The sequence below is a fragment of the Anastrepha obliqua genome, chromosome 2 (assembly GCF_027943255.1).
Source record: "Anastrepha obliqua isolate idAnaObli1 chromosome 2, idAnaObli1_1.0, whole genome shotgun sequence".
In the NCBI taxonomy this organism is placed as follows: domain Eukaryota; kingdom Metazoa; phylum Arthropoda; class Insecta; order Diptera; family Tephritidae; genus Anastrepha; species Anastrepha obliqua.
In genome coordinates this window covers 101351505-101370082 of record NC_072893.1, presented here as the reverse complement: position 1 = coordinate 101370082, position 18578 = coordinate 101351505, and the positions used below count along the sequence as shown (strand labels likewise).

General features: G+C 38.7%; 1 protein-coding gene across 2 annotated transcripts in view; it reads left to right on the top strand.

The window, feature by feature from the left end:
• The window catches only part of LOC129239529 (fibroblast growth factor receptor 1-A), a 61528-nt gene that overhangs the window by 37570 nt on the left and 5380 nt on the right, over nt 1–18578 (top strand). For both annotated transcript variants that reach the window (XM_054875074.1, XM_054875075.1), the window contains exons 2-4: nt 5188–5265; nt 11688–11920; nt 18292–18505. In XM_054875074.1, coding sequence (XP_054731049.1) covers nt 5190–5265; nt 11688–11920; nt 18292–18505 — 523 coding nt within the window. In that variant the 5' untranslated portion in view covers nt 5188–5189. The remainder of the gene's footprint in view (nt 1–5187; nt 5266–11687; nt 11921–18291; nt 18506–18578) is intronic.

Genomic DNA, 18578 nt, shown 5'->3' with positions numbered 1-18578 from the left:
GATACTTTCCTCCTTCCCTCCTTGACTATCTACCCCCCTTTCCAGAGCTATAAATACAATGGGCTCTTTAGCCTGAGTGTTTTAGGAGCCACCAAATCTCCTGGTGCTCCTTGGCTCGACCTTTTCAAATTTCAATTTCAATTTCAAGCGAAAGCAGACAAACTAGTCGCACAGTCCGACTGGAGGTCAACATCGCCAAGACCAAGGCCATGAGAGTTAACCACAACATCGCAAGGCAGATATTGGTTGACGGATGCCCGGTGGAATTCGTTGAAAGCTTCTGCTACCTCGGCTGCATCATCACGGTAGATGGTGGAGCAGATGAAGATGTCAACTGCAGGCTTAACAAAGGGCGAATGCACACAGTATGGGAGAGTTCGCAAATCTCCAGGTGCACTAAACTATGAATATTCGGCTCATGCGTAAAGGCAGTATTGTTGTACAGAAGCGGATCATGGATGGTCTCTAACACTATCACACAGAGGCTACAATCCGTCATCAACAAATGCCTCCGCTTCATTTGTATCTATCGGCAGTAGGCAGTATTGTTGTACAGAAGCGAAGCATGGCTGGTCTCTAACACCATCACACAGAGCCTAGAATCTGTCATCAACAATGCCTCCCCATCATTTGCACAATATTCTAGCCCAACACCATCAGTAATGATGCACTGTGGAGATTAAGGAACGATGAACCCATCCTTAGGCAAATCAAACGCAGAAAGTGGCAATGGATAAATCACTCATTGAGAAAACCACCAGATAACATCACGCGAATGGCACTGGACTGGAACCCGCAAGTGAGCAGAGATGGCGGTCAAGCAAAAAACACTGCGCAAACTAGCAGATGCCGACATCTCATGGGACGGTGCAAAAACATCAGCACAGAACCGTGTACGATGGAAGAGTATTGTCGAGGCCCTATGCTCTCGAGAGGATTGAACAAGAATTTTTTTTTTTTTTTTTATTTAAACAATATAATCAGTAATTAACGCTAGCAAACCTGTACGAGCAATACTGTAAACAAACATTAAAATATAAATCACCTCTGATTTACACATTGTCGCAAACATATAACTGGCCGAGAGCTAAACATGGTTCATCTACATTTAGTCCACAGAGTTTTAGTGCTTGACCCTAATATTTAGCTGTTTTTATTGTCATTAGAAATCCAGACGGAAAACTGTAAACGTTTGAACTTAAATGACATATTCATAGGGAACATAAGAAATTATGTAATCAAAGCATCCTTCCTCAATTTACCCTTAAGATTTGGTAATTCAATAAAGTTGCGCATAATTTTTTAGTAAGAGACGATTTCAAATCTATATTCATATTTACATCCATAACATTGGCAATAATTTTGTACGTTACACACTTCCGGCTCGTCCGTAAAATATGTGATTGGTCGCATTGAAGTCATATGTTTTCAGCGAAGCCTTTGATGGTTTTTATTATATTTTGAAAACATAGCTGATAAGCCATCTTTTTACACATGTAAAAACATTTAGCTGGATGTTTCTTCACTAAAGCTATAGCTACAGCTGTCATATTTGGTTGATTTTACAGAAGGCATAGAAATAAACAAATTAACAGAGTCACAGGGCTTAAAAGCATCAGATATTTATATTGGAATACAATATAATCTCATCCGGGCTCATTAAACTCGACCGGTGGACAAAAAATGAAGAGCGATTGAACTTTGACAGTGGATAGCAGCCATTTTGGTTGAGCTATTGCACAATTATCAAATTTGGGGGCAGATTTTATCTAGTCTTCGCCAACGATTCAACTAAGGCGGTTCTCAAGTTGAAAACAAAGTTAATAATATAGAAACTAGCTCTTTCTTCAGCACTCATCTTTGTGTGGAAGACACAAATATACAGCGCTTCAGGCGCACAGGTCATCTGTGAATAATCTGACATTCCGAAGAATGTTAGCATTTATGGTTGACCTCATTGGAAGTACTTATTATACATATTTGAAAACTGCTCACCTTACTTTGGAATGTTCCTTTTTCATGTAGAAACAATTTTAATTTCAGGAATTTCTTTATTTCCGGGATGATGGAATTAAGCCTACAGCCCTTGAACAAACAAGGATTTATGTAGGCCAGCTGTAACCAAAAGAAGCGTTTTAATAGTGATCGAAATTTATCCAAAGTACAGGGTGGGCCATATAGCGTTTGCTTTTTGAACCACCTATTTTTTTGAGAATGGTAACACAAATGACATGTCAAATGTGTTCATAATTTACCTAAAGGTTTGACATTTACGAAATGGGACGCAATACGCTTAAACAAAATTGGGAAATATTGAAAACCTATTTTCAAAGTGGTGAGTCTTCTTCTTCTTTTCTGATTTTCACATCGGTGGCTACGTCAATAAGCAAAATTGTAGGATTTGGGGCTCAGAAAATCCACTCGTTACTGTAGAGAAGCAAATGTATCCATAACGAGTCACAGTTTGGTGCGGTTTTTGGTCTGGCGGCATCATCGGGCCATTTTTTTCGAAAATGAGCGAGGAGCCGCGGCTACAGTAAATGGCGAGCATTACCGTGACATGCTCAACGTTTGTTTTTGTTTCCAAAAATTGAAGAGGATGACATGGACGACATTTGGTGCAACATGGACGGTGCAACTTGTCACACTGCCAAAGTTACACTCGAACTTTTGGCTACCGTTTTTGAAAACCGAATAATCAGCCGAAATACCGATATCAATTGGCCGCCTCGGAGCTGTGATTTGAGCCCGTTGGACTATTTTTTGTGGGGAGCCGTTAAGGACAAATGGTATGCGAACCATCCAGAGACGATTGATGCTTTAAAACACGAAATCGAAGTTGCCATTCATGAAATTGGAGCCCAAACAATCGAAAATGTGCTTAAAAATTGGGTTGATCGAATGGCCTACTGTAAATCCAGTCGTGGCAGTCATTTGAACGATATTATTTTTCATTCATAAATGACAATATTCAATCTTCAAAATAAAAAAAAAAAAATTTGAAAAAATATTGATTAGTTTTTTTTTTATAGCCGATTCAAAAAGCAAATTTTACATGACCCACCCTCTAGGTAAATGTTATTAACAAATAAGGAAGGAAGACCTAAATTAGAACGGACATATAAAAAACGGGCGTGGGTTTAATCCGATCTAAATAATATTTATGTCGCATCTAAATGAGGAGGATGGTCCTGTGGGTAGAAGTCCACGCAAGTGGGGAAAAACCCCTGATTGCCCGGGGGCAAACCCCTAAGTCGCTCACAACTTTCGCCCACGTATCCTCTGAGTAGATACCGAACTCCCGTTTGAGAGCGAGCTAATGTGAGAAGACGAAGCATCCCAGGATAGGGGATGGGGAACGGGGAAGGTGCCTCTCCCCGGCTGGTTGGTGTCCTCGTTTTTTGGTAGCCTGCAGCACCAGATTCCAGAGTGAAAAAATAATCCAAGCTACGTAGGTGTTTTCTGACCGCAAAATGCGAAACCAGATCGATCATGTTGCGATAGATGAAATGCACGCTTCTAGTGTTTTAGATATACGTGTGATCCGAGGGCCCAACATCGACTCGGATCATTGGCCGCGTGTATTGATAAGCCACATCAAACAAGATAGTTCGAAACTAAAAATATAAAACACACAAAAAATCACGTGGATATGACCGCATTACTCTAGAGATGCTACTTTTCTAGTCACAAAACCTTTCAAAGCTTTACTAAATTTGGCATATTTTCCTAATGTACCGAAAAGGCCGCCGTAGCCGAATGGGTTGGTGCGTGACTACCATTCGGAATTCCCAGAGCGAACGTCGGTTCGAATCTCGGTCAATCACCAAAATTAAGAAAAACATTTTTCTAACAGCGGTCGCCCCTCGGTAGGCAATGGCAAACCTCCAGGTGTATTTCTGCCATGAACCAGCTCCTCATAAAAAATACCTGTCGTTCGGTGTCGGCTTGAAACTGTAGGTCCCTCCATTTGTGGAACAACTTCAAGACGCACGCCACAAATAGGAGGAATAGCTCGGCCTAACACACAAAATGGGGGTATAAATATATACTTGTATATATATTATAAAGGGTTTTTCAATAAGGGCGGGTAGATGTTGAAATGGAATAAAATGGCGTTTGCTGTGTGGCACGTAGTGCCGTCCTGCTGGAACCACATGTCGTCTAGGTCCATATGGCTCAATATGGGCCATAAGAAATTGGAAGGGCCACCACGTCTACCAAAAAATGGGCGCAATGCGCGCAACGTTTGCGTTAATGAACACTCATTTTGATAATAAAGTTGTATCATTTGATCGTGCTGCTCAATCGTGTAACTTGCCATGATGATTTGGAAAAAACAACTAAATAATAAGCAAAAGATTTGACAGATGTCACCAAAACAGAATGGCTGCCACAGGGCGCCAAAATCAACCCGCGCCAATTGAAAAACCCTTTATATGTGGCATTTACACTCAAGACAAACACGCTTTGAATAACATTCCCCAAAATAACAAGGTTGTGTACCTTTGTATACACTTGCCTGGAAAAGACATAAATAGAAATCTTCAAATCCCGATGTTATTAATAGCTTGTTCAATTTCGAGCCGCCTTATTGGAATACTGTATATACAACCGAGCCTCTCCTATACTTTATGGTGTCCATTTCAAAGTTTTCCTACACATGGAGAGGCAGACTCTTTCATGGCGCCTTCGAACATTAGAACGGATGGTTTACAGAAATACACATGGAGATTTGCCTTTTCCTGACGAGGAGCGACTGCTTATTAAAAACTGGTTTTAATTTTTATTTCTATAGGTATTTTTGTACATATTCCTTAGCTTATATTTGATAATAATTCTTCTTCCCGGTCCAATTATTCGTATCATAAAACTTTTCCTCGTGATTTGCTGGTTATCAGTCGAGACTTTTCGAAATATTTGAATATTGCTCCAATAAATTTAAACATCGTTTCACAATTGCACAAGTTTCATAATTTTATTAACGTCGCCTGTGGTCACTCTCCCGGTAGCGGCAGTATTATTTATTAGTAAATATTTATTGAAAATTGTATGTATAAACCTTTTTCTGCCTTATATAATTGTTCCAGGGTTCACTATTAAAAATTCCTTAAATTACGACAAATTTCCACAATAATAAGTTTATAGTAAGTATTTTAATATAAAAATGATTTTGGCTTTTTACAGCAATGGAATCTAAACTAATTTGGATAATAGCAATATTTTATTCAACTCTTCAGCATATCGGTTCCGCCTCATCGCCACGTAAGTAAATATAAAAGATAATATGAATTTGAATATTTCATTAAATCCAGTATTTTCCAGAATCTATGTACATTAGGATGGTCCTCAAATGTAGGAAGAAAATGTTTACATCAGGTTTCCTAAAGCTTATATAGGGTGATCAATCATGAGGTGCTTTTTTCAATAGTTAAAAAAAAAAAAAAATGTAAATTATGTTCAAAACCTTTATTTATCATTTGAAAGGACATTCTTTGACATTTACTTTTTGAATATGACTTCATTCAAATGTTGGCCGCAACTACGCTTAAGGTGGTCCATTCTGAAGGCCCATTTTCAATCACTCGTTCGAGCATTTCGACTGGTATGTCGTGAATATCACGCGTAATGTTGGCTTCCAGAGCTTCAATCGTAGCTGGTTTATCAGCATAGACCTTGGACTTCGCGAATCCCCAAAGAAAAAAGTCCAAAGGTGTGATATCACAAGATCTTGGTGGCCAACTCACAGGTCCTAAACGTGAAATCAGCTGCTCTCCGAAATGACTTCCCAATAAAGTCATTGTTTCACGAGCTGTATGGCAAGTGGCTTGTCACAGAACGCTGATTTTCATAATACAGTTGAACAATTTGTAGACGTTGTTGCGGTGTGAGTCTTTCCATGATGAAATGCCAAACGCTGTTCCACAAATCCACGATGACAGTTTGCCACAACTCGCGCGCGATCTGTAAAAAAAACGCAAATGAAAAAAACTCCTCTTAATTGATCACCCTATATAATCGAATAGGTCACATATAAATATTAGTTCCGACAAAGTTCAGATCCCTCTATGGAGACTCAAAAAATGAGAAATAAATGAATATTAAAAAAATAATGATGTTTTCTAATATTTTTCCGTCTAAGTGTTTAAATTAAGCAACTCGCCAGGAATAATTTTTTAACGCTAAATCACGAATGATTCCGATAAAGGTTGCTTTGTAATGTTAGTGTATTTTTCTCTACAGTATTTGACAACTTTCAACATGCATCCTTTGTTTTTATGATCAAGTTGTACGAGTATATAAATCTGATAAAAAACGCTAACTTCCCTGTTTAAAGGCAATTTTTTACACGGTATTATTCCCTAAAATAGTACCAATTCCAGTGGTCCCCAAATTTTACCAAAACATCTGCTTTACATACTTTTATATTTTATTTGTTTTGTTATTATTTAGACTTTATTTTTGAGTCTTCGTAAGATACTCTGAACTTTCCTATGTGCGACACTCTTAACAGTCTCCAATCCGAACAAAAATTTATATTGGATACCTTTAACCGTACTATTATCGATTGAGGGGGTGAAACTGAGAAAAACTTCCATTTGAGTTTTTAAGAACCACACTAATTTGCACATGAAAAAGTATTTCCATAGATAAAAAGTAGTTAATTTCTCTGTTTTCGGAGACACTCACTTCATCCTACTATTACTATACTATTTATGTATTTTACATGTTATCAAATTTCACACTTCGCTATTATGATTCAAGAGTTTTAGAATATTACAATGTATTTGGTGGCCGCCGGTTTGGTTATGGTTTTTTCCGTGACTGCCAATCGGTTGACGCGGATCCAAAGCTGACAAGAAATACCAAAATATGTATGTGTAGAAACAATTTTTCCTAAAAGTGGTGGCCTCTCAAGTGCATATCTGCCATGAGAAAACCTCTCATAAAAACCATTTGCCTTTCGGAGGCAGTGAAACAACATCTAAACGCACATCAAACCAATTGGAGGAAGATCTCGGCCTATTTAAGGATGTACATGTCAATGATATCCACACCCATATTGGAATTCCTTTCCATTTGAATTTAAGTCCAACCTAAAATTTTTTAAGAACACCAACCAAAAAAATTGAAATAATGTCAATAATGGGACTATCGAAGGCCGGCCGCATCCAGAACGATTGTCAGATCCATATCTAATAAAGATATGTACAGATACATAAACATGCATACAAATATATAAATGTATACATACATTCTCGTATATAACGTTCATGTCAGTGGTATTTTCAAATTCATTTTCAACATTTACTTAGCTCCGAAAATCGCCCCTATAACAGGAACCCCTTTTCGGAGTACCTGCTTGCGGTTCGTAACAGTAGATTATTATTATTATTATTATCAGTTTAGTTTTATAATTAAGTTGTAATTAAATAAACCTTAAACTAAGATACTAGCAACTAGAGGATATCGATCTCAGTACGAGCGCATAGTCCAGAAAAAATAGATATTTTTAATTTAGACTTGAACGGCTAAACGGTGTTCGAAAAAATATACCATATTTTAAAATGTAGTATTTTGAAAGAGAAGATTTTTCCAGAAATTAAAGAGATCCACTGGGAATATACGGAATTGACAGTGATGCCTTCCGAAAACCATTACTTTATTTTTCGTGATTTTGAAATAAACAAACAAAAGGAAAAGAAGTTACTTGTTTAGAAATAATCAGTGAATGGCTTGGTAATATTGTGATTTTCAAACTAAACAAACTAATAAAAACGAAGTGTCGCGTGTTAAGTGTGCTGCTATATGTCCAAATAGTCGATGATGCCGTGACAAGAAAATGCGCCTTGGTATAGTAGATAGTAAAATCCTCACGAATGTCAGCATAAAATAAAATGACGACAAGCCGTTCCATTCGAATGCTTCCAGCTCCAACTGAATTTCGGCTATCCGTTCTTTTCTTTTTCTTTTGTAATGACATTCTAATGTACAAAACATTCTGGTTAGTGCGGTGCCACCACCTTTAATGAATTCGTATTAGAATTTTGTGCTGTGTAGGTAGTACAGCAAACGCTTTCAATAAGATACAATTTTACTATATTGTCAAATTTTTAACAGTTTCTTTCACCAACCATAAATTACATCCGTTTAGCTCAGTGATTGATCTTCACTTAGTTGTCCAATTATTATTTTGAGAATTTTCACGTGCCTGAAAAGATGAGGTAACTAAAAAAAAAGCAATAAATAATTGGCGCGTACACTTCTGTTAGGTGTTTGGCCGAGCTCCTCCTCCTATTTGTGGTATGGGTCTTGATGTTGTTCCACAAATGGAGGGACCTACAGTTTCAAGCCGACTCCGAACGGCAGATATTTTTATGAGGAGCTTTTTCATGGCAGAAATACACTCGGAGGTTTGTCATTGCCTGCCGAGGGCGACCGCTATTAGAAAAATGTTTTTATTAATTTTGCTTTCACCGAGATTCGAACCAACGACCTCTCTGTGAATTCCGAATTGTAATCACGCACCAACCCATTCGGCTACGGCGGCCGCCTATAAGATAGGTAACTCCATGACCTAAATATCGAATATTCCCAACAGTAAGTCAAAGTTTTCAACTGATTTGTAGTGTCACTTAAAAGTATAGCTAGCGTACGGACTCGTATTACGTCCATTTGCAAATCGATCGAAGTATCCCTACTATGAACATTTCAGAGATTACTGAACATAGTCCCAGCTTTAATGAAAAAAAAAGAAATCTGATGGGGTGTGTTTTTTACAAATGACAAAAATTTTGAATAAAAATTTGTTTTTGGTTGAATGGACGAGCTCCTCCTCCTATTTGCACAAATGGAGGGACCTACAGTTTCAAGCCGACTCCGAACGGCAGATATTTTTACAAGGAGCTTTTTTGTGACATAAATACACTCGGAGGTTTGCCATTGCCTGCCGAGGGGCGACCGATGTTAGAAAAAACTTTTTCTTAATTTTGGTCTTTCACCGAGATTCAAACCTCCGGTCTCTCTGAATTCCGAATGGTAAATAACAAATTAAAAATGTATAAAAATGTTAAAAAGAATTGAAGATATTTTACTTTCACTTTATGCCGAAATTGCATTTTGCAAAGTTGATAGCATTCGCGGAGCCAGTTCCGCTATTTTTGCCATGTGCTACTATAAATATTAGCTTTCACGAAATTAATCACATTTTAATTCTCTTCAGGTTAACTTAATGTTGTTAAATTTTGTATAATTGTTTAGAAGCCTTTGTTAATTAATTAATGCGAAAAGAAAAAGTTGAGAGTAAGGCCGAACGCCATAACCAATTGGTTGTTAAAATATATGGGCAACGCTCTGGCACCGAATTAATAATCAAAACATGTAAAGTAATTTGGAATATTTTTGATGAAACAGTTCTTTGAGAAAAACCCACGCCGAAGAACGTGGGATCATCGCTCGGGTAAGTACTCTCGGTGAACGCCGCTGCGAGTTTACGATTACTCTCTATTGATCCCTGCTCCTCTGTGTATACTGGGTAGTCCATAAGTGTGTTCTGTTTTTGAATAATGTGATATTTTAACATTGGCAGCTGTTCGCCACAAGAAATCTTAACAGAAGGTCAGGAACAAGATGTGTGGCCCAAACCGTGAGTTTATTGAAAACGAGTCAAACCCATCTTTTCTGACAAGACACGATTTCATCTAGGCGACAAAGTTATGTTAAAAAACAAAACTGCCTTATCTGGGGATCGGAAACGTGGTCGCTGAGAGTCCAATTCATCCTCAGAGTGTGACAGTTTAGTCCGGATTTTCGATCGGTGGTATCGTTGCCCCATTTTTCTGTGAAAACGCCATTTCGGGAAACGTTGAGCGCACCAAGGCATATAAACGCTTTTTGTGGACGAAAATCGAAGGCATGGACCTGGACGATCTTTGTTTTCAGCAGAATGGCGTGACATGCCATACAACCTACCACAATCGATCTTGTGAACGCCAAGTTCGGTAATCTTGTTTCCAGCCATTTCAACGATGTCAATTATCTACCTCGGAGTTGAAGTTTGACGCCTTTAGATTTTTTTGTAGAGTGCCATGAAGGACCGAAAATATGCGAACAATCGATTAATGATTCAGAACTTTAAGGCGAATATCAAGCAAGCTATTCAAGAGATAAAGTCAGAAACCATCACCAAGTTTTAGGAAAACTGGATTAATATAATACACTATTGTGAATCCAGCCGAGAGATCGTGTTTTAATAATAATATAATGTTCGCTATTTCGAATAAACAAATAATTTCCTAAAAAAATTTATTTGTATTCATTTTTTTTAATTTTTGAAATTAAACCACTATATAGACCACCCTTTACTCCCTTTACATATATTAGGATATTGGAAAATAGTAAAAAAAGCTTCACAGATATTTAGCATTTTCATAAATGATATTTTCAAGTGCTACACAAGTGAACGTGTACATGTTAATCCCGATGATGTTCCACGGTATTTCTCCCCTAATGTTGAGCTCAATCTAGGTATCAGTTATGGTCTTACCGAGTTGTTCACGTCAATCTTAGATTGATCCATTGAGAACTAGCTCTATCTTGAAGCTTAAATAATGTCCAAAAATGTGGAAAGTTTTTGTCCAGATGTTACTAACTTTTATATTACAACCGTGATTAATTGCAAAGTAGTGTAAAAATTCCATTTTCTGTAGATTGAGGAGCTTCCATTTTGATTTTAATGAGATGAATGATTTCGCTAAGAAATATCTACATGTGTAATTAATACTAACTTTTACTGTAGTATTTCTGGCTTCTAAGTGCTTTCCGAACGCCATTTTAGGTGTGAGAATGACACCACTTTAATTTATCTACCTTGGTACCACCATTTTTCTGCCTGAGAAAGTCGTCCACTCCCTTTAAAGACCTTCATCTCCGATTTAATTGGGTTTACTTCCACATTCCACTGTATTTTTCCAGGTTATTAATCATGGGTTGCATGACCTTAGGGTTTTCTGCCAGGAGAACAATATCATCGGCCATCAACCAATAGTCCACCTTCCAAATAGTGGTGCAGATGATTTAGGTATAAAGTGAAGAGTAAAGGCGACAACAGGCATCTTTGTTTCACACCAGTGCAGGTTTCAAAATAGTCGGATACTTCCTTTCCCGTCCGAGCCGCTGATCTAGTATACGCGTAGATATTTTCTATCAGGTTTGTTATTTTTCTGGATATCCCCATCTGTCGAAGTTTATAAATCAACAGCCTCAGCAACACCCTGTCAAACGCCGCCTTCAAATCAACAAAATATTCGTAAAATTTTTGATTTTCATTAAACTTTAAATGTACAATAGACGCTTTCTGTCGCCGGACTTCTGATATTCCTATATACATATGTATATCTAAAACTCTAAGTTTTTACCTTAATATGGATTTCTCTGATGGCTGAATGCACTGTCCTCCTGCTCTCGGTTCTAAAGTTATAATTAAATTTGAAAGGAAAGCAACGTCGCGTTTTAGCATTGTCTATCAAAATGATTGTCTATCAAAACGTTTCCACTAGGGTGGTTCGACATTTATGGGGTTTAAGGTGTGGCCTAAGCAGAAATAATTAATATTTTTGCTCTTAATTAAATTCATTGTTATTATTTTCTAAAAATCTAAGTTTTATGCTAATTACTCTATTTAATAGTGAAACGTCCAAGAGCAGGAGATCCTTTCGATACATTTCCAAAAAATTTTTGGCAAGAATTTTCATCCCCTTTTACGGACACACCAGAGGATGAAGAATCGGAAATAACAGAGACTACAACTCATGAACCTTTTCCTTTTTTTGCTGATCCTTACACAACAGTAAACGTCAGCACGCAATTGAGCTCGAATGTACATTTGCATTGCAGAGTTAACGACTTGCAAGGAAAAACGGTGAGTAAAACCTTTAAATTCACCTGTCCCATCAAACCGATTACAGCAACATTCAATTTATTTCTAACTCATTATTATCCTTTTTGAAAATTTCACGACCTACTAGATACTTTAATATATTTAATTTTTATGAAATACCCGCATATAAAGAGTGATGAATTTAGAGGTATCGGATTTCAAATTGCTTGGGCAATCCTTATTATTTTTCTGTAAAACTATTCATGACATTTATTTTTTGAAGAGAATCCCTTTCAAATGTTGGCCGCAACTGCGCCGTAATTCTGCCAACCGTAAACATCAACTTTGAATGATTCGCTGGACGACTTCGGTCGGTAACTCATGAATATTTTTAGTAATGTTAGCTTCCAATGAATCAATCGAAGCTGGTTTATCCAAAAAGCATTTAGACTTTACATACCCCCACAAATAAAAGTCCAAAGGTGTGATATCACATGGCATATATTGGCCCCCGTCTTTGAAAAAATATGAGCCGATGTTTCCTCCAGCCCTTAGGGCGCACCAAACGATTGTTTTCAATGGATGTAATGGCTGTTCTTGAATGGCAATTTTGCGTATTAACGTAGCCATTAAACCAAAAATGGGCCTCATCACTGAAAAAATTCTGGTGACAAATGGAAATCTTCGGCGAGTTTTTCAAGAGTCCAACTACTTAAATTATGACGCTTTGGAAGATTGGTCGGCCTCAAATTTAGCTATATTTAGCTATATGCTTTCAAACCAAGATCTTTGAGTAAAATCACCCAAGTAGTACCATAAGATAGGTCAAGTTGTTGAGATCGGCGCCGAATCAATTCTTTCGGGTCTTCGATGAAACTCTCATTTACAGCCGAAATATTCTCTACACTTTGGGCTGTACGTGATCTATATATATATATATATATAATTGTCGCGTACACCCTTTTTTGGTGTTTCGCCGAGCTCCTCCTCCTATTTGTGGTGTGCGTCTTGATGTTGTTCCACAAATGGAGGGACCTACAATTTCAAGCCGACTCCGAACGGCAGATATTTTTTTTATTTTTATGAAGATCTTTTTCATGGCAGAAATGCACTCGGAGGTTTGCCATTGCCTGCCGAGGGGCGACCGCTATTAGAAAAATGTTTTTTTTAATTTTTGGTGTTTCACCGAGATTCCGAATGGCAATAACGCACCAACCCATTCGACTACGGCGGCCGCTACGTGATCTAATCGGTCGAATATCATCCCCTACTTCAATCCGATGGTTTGCCGAATAGTACGTTCGGTAGGACGGTTATGTACATCATAAGTTGGCCTGAGCGCGCGATGAACACTTTTCACATAGCGTTGAATTTCGTAATACAATTATACGATTTGTAAACGTTGTTGAGGTGCAAGTCTTTCCATGATGAATCCATGAATCCATTAATATCCGGCTGTAAACGTCGAGGATATGACGAAAAATTTAAAAGGGCGACCGCTACGTTTTGACCATTCGAATTTAAAAACTTGCATTCCAAATCGAAAACAATTTTTAGCGAGCTTAAAGATCTGGTGGTAAGTCCGAGAGCCGGGTATTTGGGATGGGATGGGACTTGAGAAAACTAGCAGCGAAGCTCCGGATGGATTCAGTGAAATCCATTTCAAAATATGGGTGACCTGGACTACCCGGATGACATATTTTTTCTCTCACATTCACTATACAGAACAAAGAAAACATTGGAAAGGGTCGTTGAAAACGCAAGACTGGTACTGCTGAAAATAAACATGTCCAAGACAAAACTCATGCATATGGAGACGACGATAGCAGAACCTCTAACCATCCGTTCGGGTCCCGACACTATAGTAATTAATAACGTTGAACAGTTCACTTATCTGGACAGTGTGTTAACGCAGTATGACGGTACAGATGATGACGTAGACTCGCGCATTAGCAAAGCTCGCGCAGCCGTCTTCAAGCTGAAAAAAATCTGGGACTCCAATGTTATATCACGAAACACCGAAACACCAAACTGAGGATCTTCAACACAAGCATGAAATAAGACCTTCTGTTTAGCTCAGAGCTTTGGAAAGTTACTGACGCGACAACAACTGCCGAGTTGTTGCCAGAAATCAAAAGGAGAAAATGAGCTGGATTGGCCGTACTCTTCGAAAAGACACCGAGAGAAATACACAAGGGAAAATCGTGCGTGGTTGACCAAAGATGATGTAGGTGCGAACGGTGTTATAAATATGACAGAAGACGTTGGAAGAGGTTTGTCGCCGCACTTTTTTTTTGTTTTGTGTTGAGAGGAGGATAAAAATGTCAGAAACATTCAACTGATGCCATCGCGTCAGTGATATGTAGGACTGACTTCCACCCCGGTCTTCCCACCACCTTCGGCTGACTTCCACCCCGCGTCCGCATTTGCACTACATCGAGGGTGGAGCCGTAATTATGGATAACAACCACAAAAGAAACCTGCCTCCAGGCTCTCTACCTATGACGTATGGAGGTTATACGTAGCTGATAGTCTGCATTACTCCATTAAGAAGTAAATGGAACTTCAAAAGTGTGCGGTAATGTCATGTGCATTACCGTCTGGTCTGCGTATGATATGGTCGTGAGTCGTTAACTCGAGCGTCCGTAATTGTTGTCGATATGTCTGAGTCCACCTCCTCTGGAACACTGTTTCATGTTAGCTTTAGCACTTGTCTTGAAGTGCGGTTGCATGCAGCATCCCAGCAATGTTTTAAAATGCACATACTGCCAATTAAACTAGTTTCACTTGGCTGTCTTCCAAAGTTAGTGGCTAACTCATCATGTTCTCTTGCGAATCTTGTACAGTAAAAGAGTACGTGTCGCGCATCTTCATCCTATTGTGGGCAGTTAGGGCAGAGTGGTGAAGCGGAAAGACCAAACCTATGCAGATTATACTGAAAACACCCATGTCTGCTCAGCATCTGGGAGAGGAAGTAATCTACTACTCCGTGTTTTTGCCGTAACCACGTGTCAAGGTTAGGGATATGTTCGTGCATCCAGCTTCCTTTAGAAGGATGATCCCATCTTCGCTGCCATTCCTCAAGTGACGCCATTCGCTGTGCCAGCTTTTGGTCCCTTGTTGGTTTTGCACCTTGCCTTGGATAGAGACGGTTTTGTTCAGTTACTCGAATAACCAGTGGAATTTTTCCAGCAATCACGCAAAATGCATTATCCGATACTGTCTGGCATGAACAAGTTACTCGCAAAGCACTCACTCTATAAACCTGCCTGGCCCCTCGTAGGTGTGTGTCTCGGGGTTGGGACCAAATGGGAGTCGCATATAACAGGATGGAGTCTGTCACAGTAGATACTAATATCCTTCTTGCACCTTGGGCTCCCCCAATGTTCAGCAGCAATCGTGTTAGAGCATTTGCAACTACAGCGCCTTTCGTACTGACTTTCACCGCCTGCTCTCTAAAGGTCATGCGAGAGTCAATCATAACCCCTAAGAACTGTATAGCCGGCTTTTACCGACATTTACCGTCAAAGTCTTCTTCTTCTTCTTTTTGCTCAACAAGACTGCTTCAGTTTTTTGCGCTGCTAGCTGGAGTTTGGCATTGTATAACCGGCGCTCAATCCTCGCTATCGCATCGTTGCAAGTGAGTTCCACATCAATGACCTGTTTCTCCGTTACAACCAGCGCAATATAGTCTGCGTATCCTACCAGTGTCGCATTCATGGGCACCTCCATTTTGAGGAAACCATCGTAAAATCCTGCCATCGAAAAAGCTCCAGATAATCCGTAGTAGGTACGACGGCACTCCAAGACGACTCAGTACTGAAAGCATTAGTGTCCAATTTGCTGAGTTGAAAGCGTTCTTTATGTCGAGCGTTATGACAGCGCAATATTTCTTAGAGCCGGATGCCCTACCTGTCCTGTTAATAGCCTCGCTCGTGATTTCGGCCACCTGTCGAATGGCGTCGACAGGGAATCTTGCTCGTGTGAAGCCAAATTGTCGCTCCGCAAGTCCTGTTGGCCCCTCTAGGTATTTCTGCAACCGCCCACAGATGATTCTTTCTAGTACCTTCCCCACTCTTTCTAATAGACATAAAAGTCGGTGTGCTGATGGATCATTTGGCAATTTGCCCGGTTTTAGCAGTAGCACTAAACGCTGTCGTTTCCATCTCCTGGGAAATATACCAGACTTGATACAATCGGTGTAGAGTTCAGCAAAAATTTCTGGACTCGCTTGGACCGCTGCTTTAAAAGCAATATTGGGGACACCATCTGGGCCTGGAGATTTTGCGTCGCTGATTCTCGAAAGAGCGCCCAATACTTTGTCTTTTGAGACCGTATACTCTTCTGACTACCGGGGGAAGGATGTAAATCCGTTACCTTTACAGGGCTCTGGGGTGGAAATAGGTGAGGGACCACCTTTCCCAGCAAGACGGGCTTGTCTTCGCACTATGCTCTGACTAAGAGCGGAACACTTTAAAATTTGGACACCAATTTTGAACTGCATTGTAATTAATTATTGAATACGTTACTTTGAATTGTTCCAAAAAATAAATATATAAAAATCTATAGCAAAGAAATTTTAACAAAGAACTCAAAACAGTTTAGAGGTTTTACAATATGGATATAGGACTTTCATCCTACGTTGAAATCATTGCGCCCTCAAAAATGCTGTTTACGGTGTAACCTTCAGCAATAGAAAAATGTATTTCACTGAACGAAGTATTGTTTCATAACATCAAAAAAAATGAAATATTTATCTGTAGAATCAGACCTGATATAAAAAATCTTACTCTAACGAAAAACTTACAGACATAACGCAGTGTTTGAGAAAACATTGTGTTTGGCAAATTTTTCAAATAAAAATACATAGTAAAAAAACCTACATATAAAGGTTCTTGATAAGTTTAAAGGAATAATTTAATACCATCCCTGATGCATTATGAATGGATAAAGTATCGTATTACATTTCAGTATTGTTTTAATCTGAGAGAAAATGAGTAATAAAATGGGGCGTATATTAATAGTAACAACTTGCGCTTTACACTGAGCGCTATATTTAATATAAGTAGATGTACCGACTTGATCAAAAGGTTTCCGGAATATATTCAGAAAACTCAAAATACAAGCTATTCCCCATCAACTGCAACGCACTTCTGCCAGCGTTTATTCCAGCTCTCGAAGCATTCTTGGTACTCTATTTTCAGTGTAGCCATGAGAGCCTCTTCGATTTTTCCATTACTCCCTTTCGACGCTTAAGACTAGGTGGTCGATTTTTGACTCGATCAAACGGGAAAAAAATTGCAGTGAGCCATATCAGATAAATTCGGTGGCTGTTGGAGGGTATTCGGTGGCTGTTGGAGGGTATTCGGCACTGTGCGTTTCCTTGGTGCAAAATAGATTATTGGTTTTTCCACAAATCCTTTCGTTTTTGGCGAATTTCTGCACGTAAACATACCATAAAGCACAAATAATAGCTTTTATTAACCGTCTGACCCTCTAGCAAAAATTCGTGGTGTGCAATACCGTTGTAATCCATAAAACCGTGATCGTCGCTTTCTGTTTTTACTGAAAACGTCGTGTTTTTTGATGTCGGTTCATTCGGAGCTCTCCACTCACTTGCCTAATGTCTGGGTTTCGTGTCGTACTCATAAACCTACGTCTCGAGTCCCATCTGTCATTCGCTCTTTCAATGAAAGTCAGTCTAACCCGATAGTCTAACATTCTCCCACGTACAGAATTTTTTATCCAAGCTCCTGTGAGAAGAAATCAATACAACGCTCGTAGTACATATGGTAGCCAGCTCGTTCCAAATAGATGAAATGCCATTTTGAAGAATATTAGTCATACATAATTAAGTACATGAGTACATGTATACATATGATATTTTTACTTGTAGAGGATCTGTCATGCATCTTTTTAGGAAGTCTTTTGTTTTGACAGTTGAACTGCGCCTGTTATAACTTTTGTTAAGTAAAAAATCTGCAATTTATCAAAAAATTTTCAATCTCGCTCGAAAACTGTTCAAAAAGAATTAAAATCCCGTACAGGTAGTTTTGCTGGAAAAAATCGTCTTCTCAGACATGAGCTTCGTCTCTTCCTCTTGTTTACTTTGTGGGGTCTCTGGACCATTTTTTTGCGACAGCGAGCCTGAAAATATATTAACCGCCAAAGGATTGCAAAGGATTGAAACAACTGAAGCTTTGAATGATTGCATTCGAAGAGAAAACTTTACCAATAGATTTGAAAAATATTATTTATTATTCATAAATTATAGACCCTCAACTATGAACTTATTATACATTTTCCAAATATTGGCTGATTTAAATGTATGAAAAAAACTACTCGAGCTTAAAAATTATTGTACAACTGGTTTGTTACTTTTATGAACTAATAAAATATGATTTACATCAAAGGTATCATGGATGCGCCGCAAAGGTGATGACTTGGCCCTGATAACATTCGGCCGCCACACATACAGTAGCGATTCAAGATATTCCTTGGAGTTTGATGAGCCAAACGACTGGAAACTTTCGATACAATACGCGAATGAACATGACGAAGGCCCATACGAATGTCAAGTCTCTTCACATCCGCCTTTAGTATTGTTAGTGTATTTAACTGTAATTGGTAAGTTCTAACTAAGTCTACATATATAGTATTGGCATGATCTCCATTATGAATTACATGTCACATCATTAAG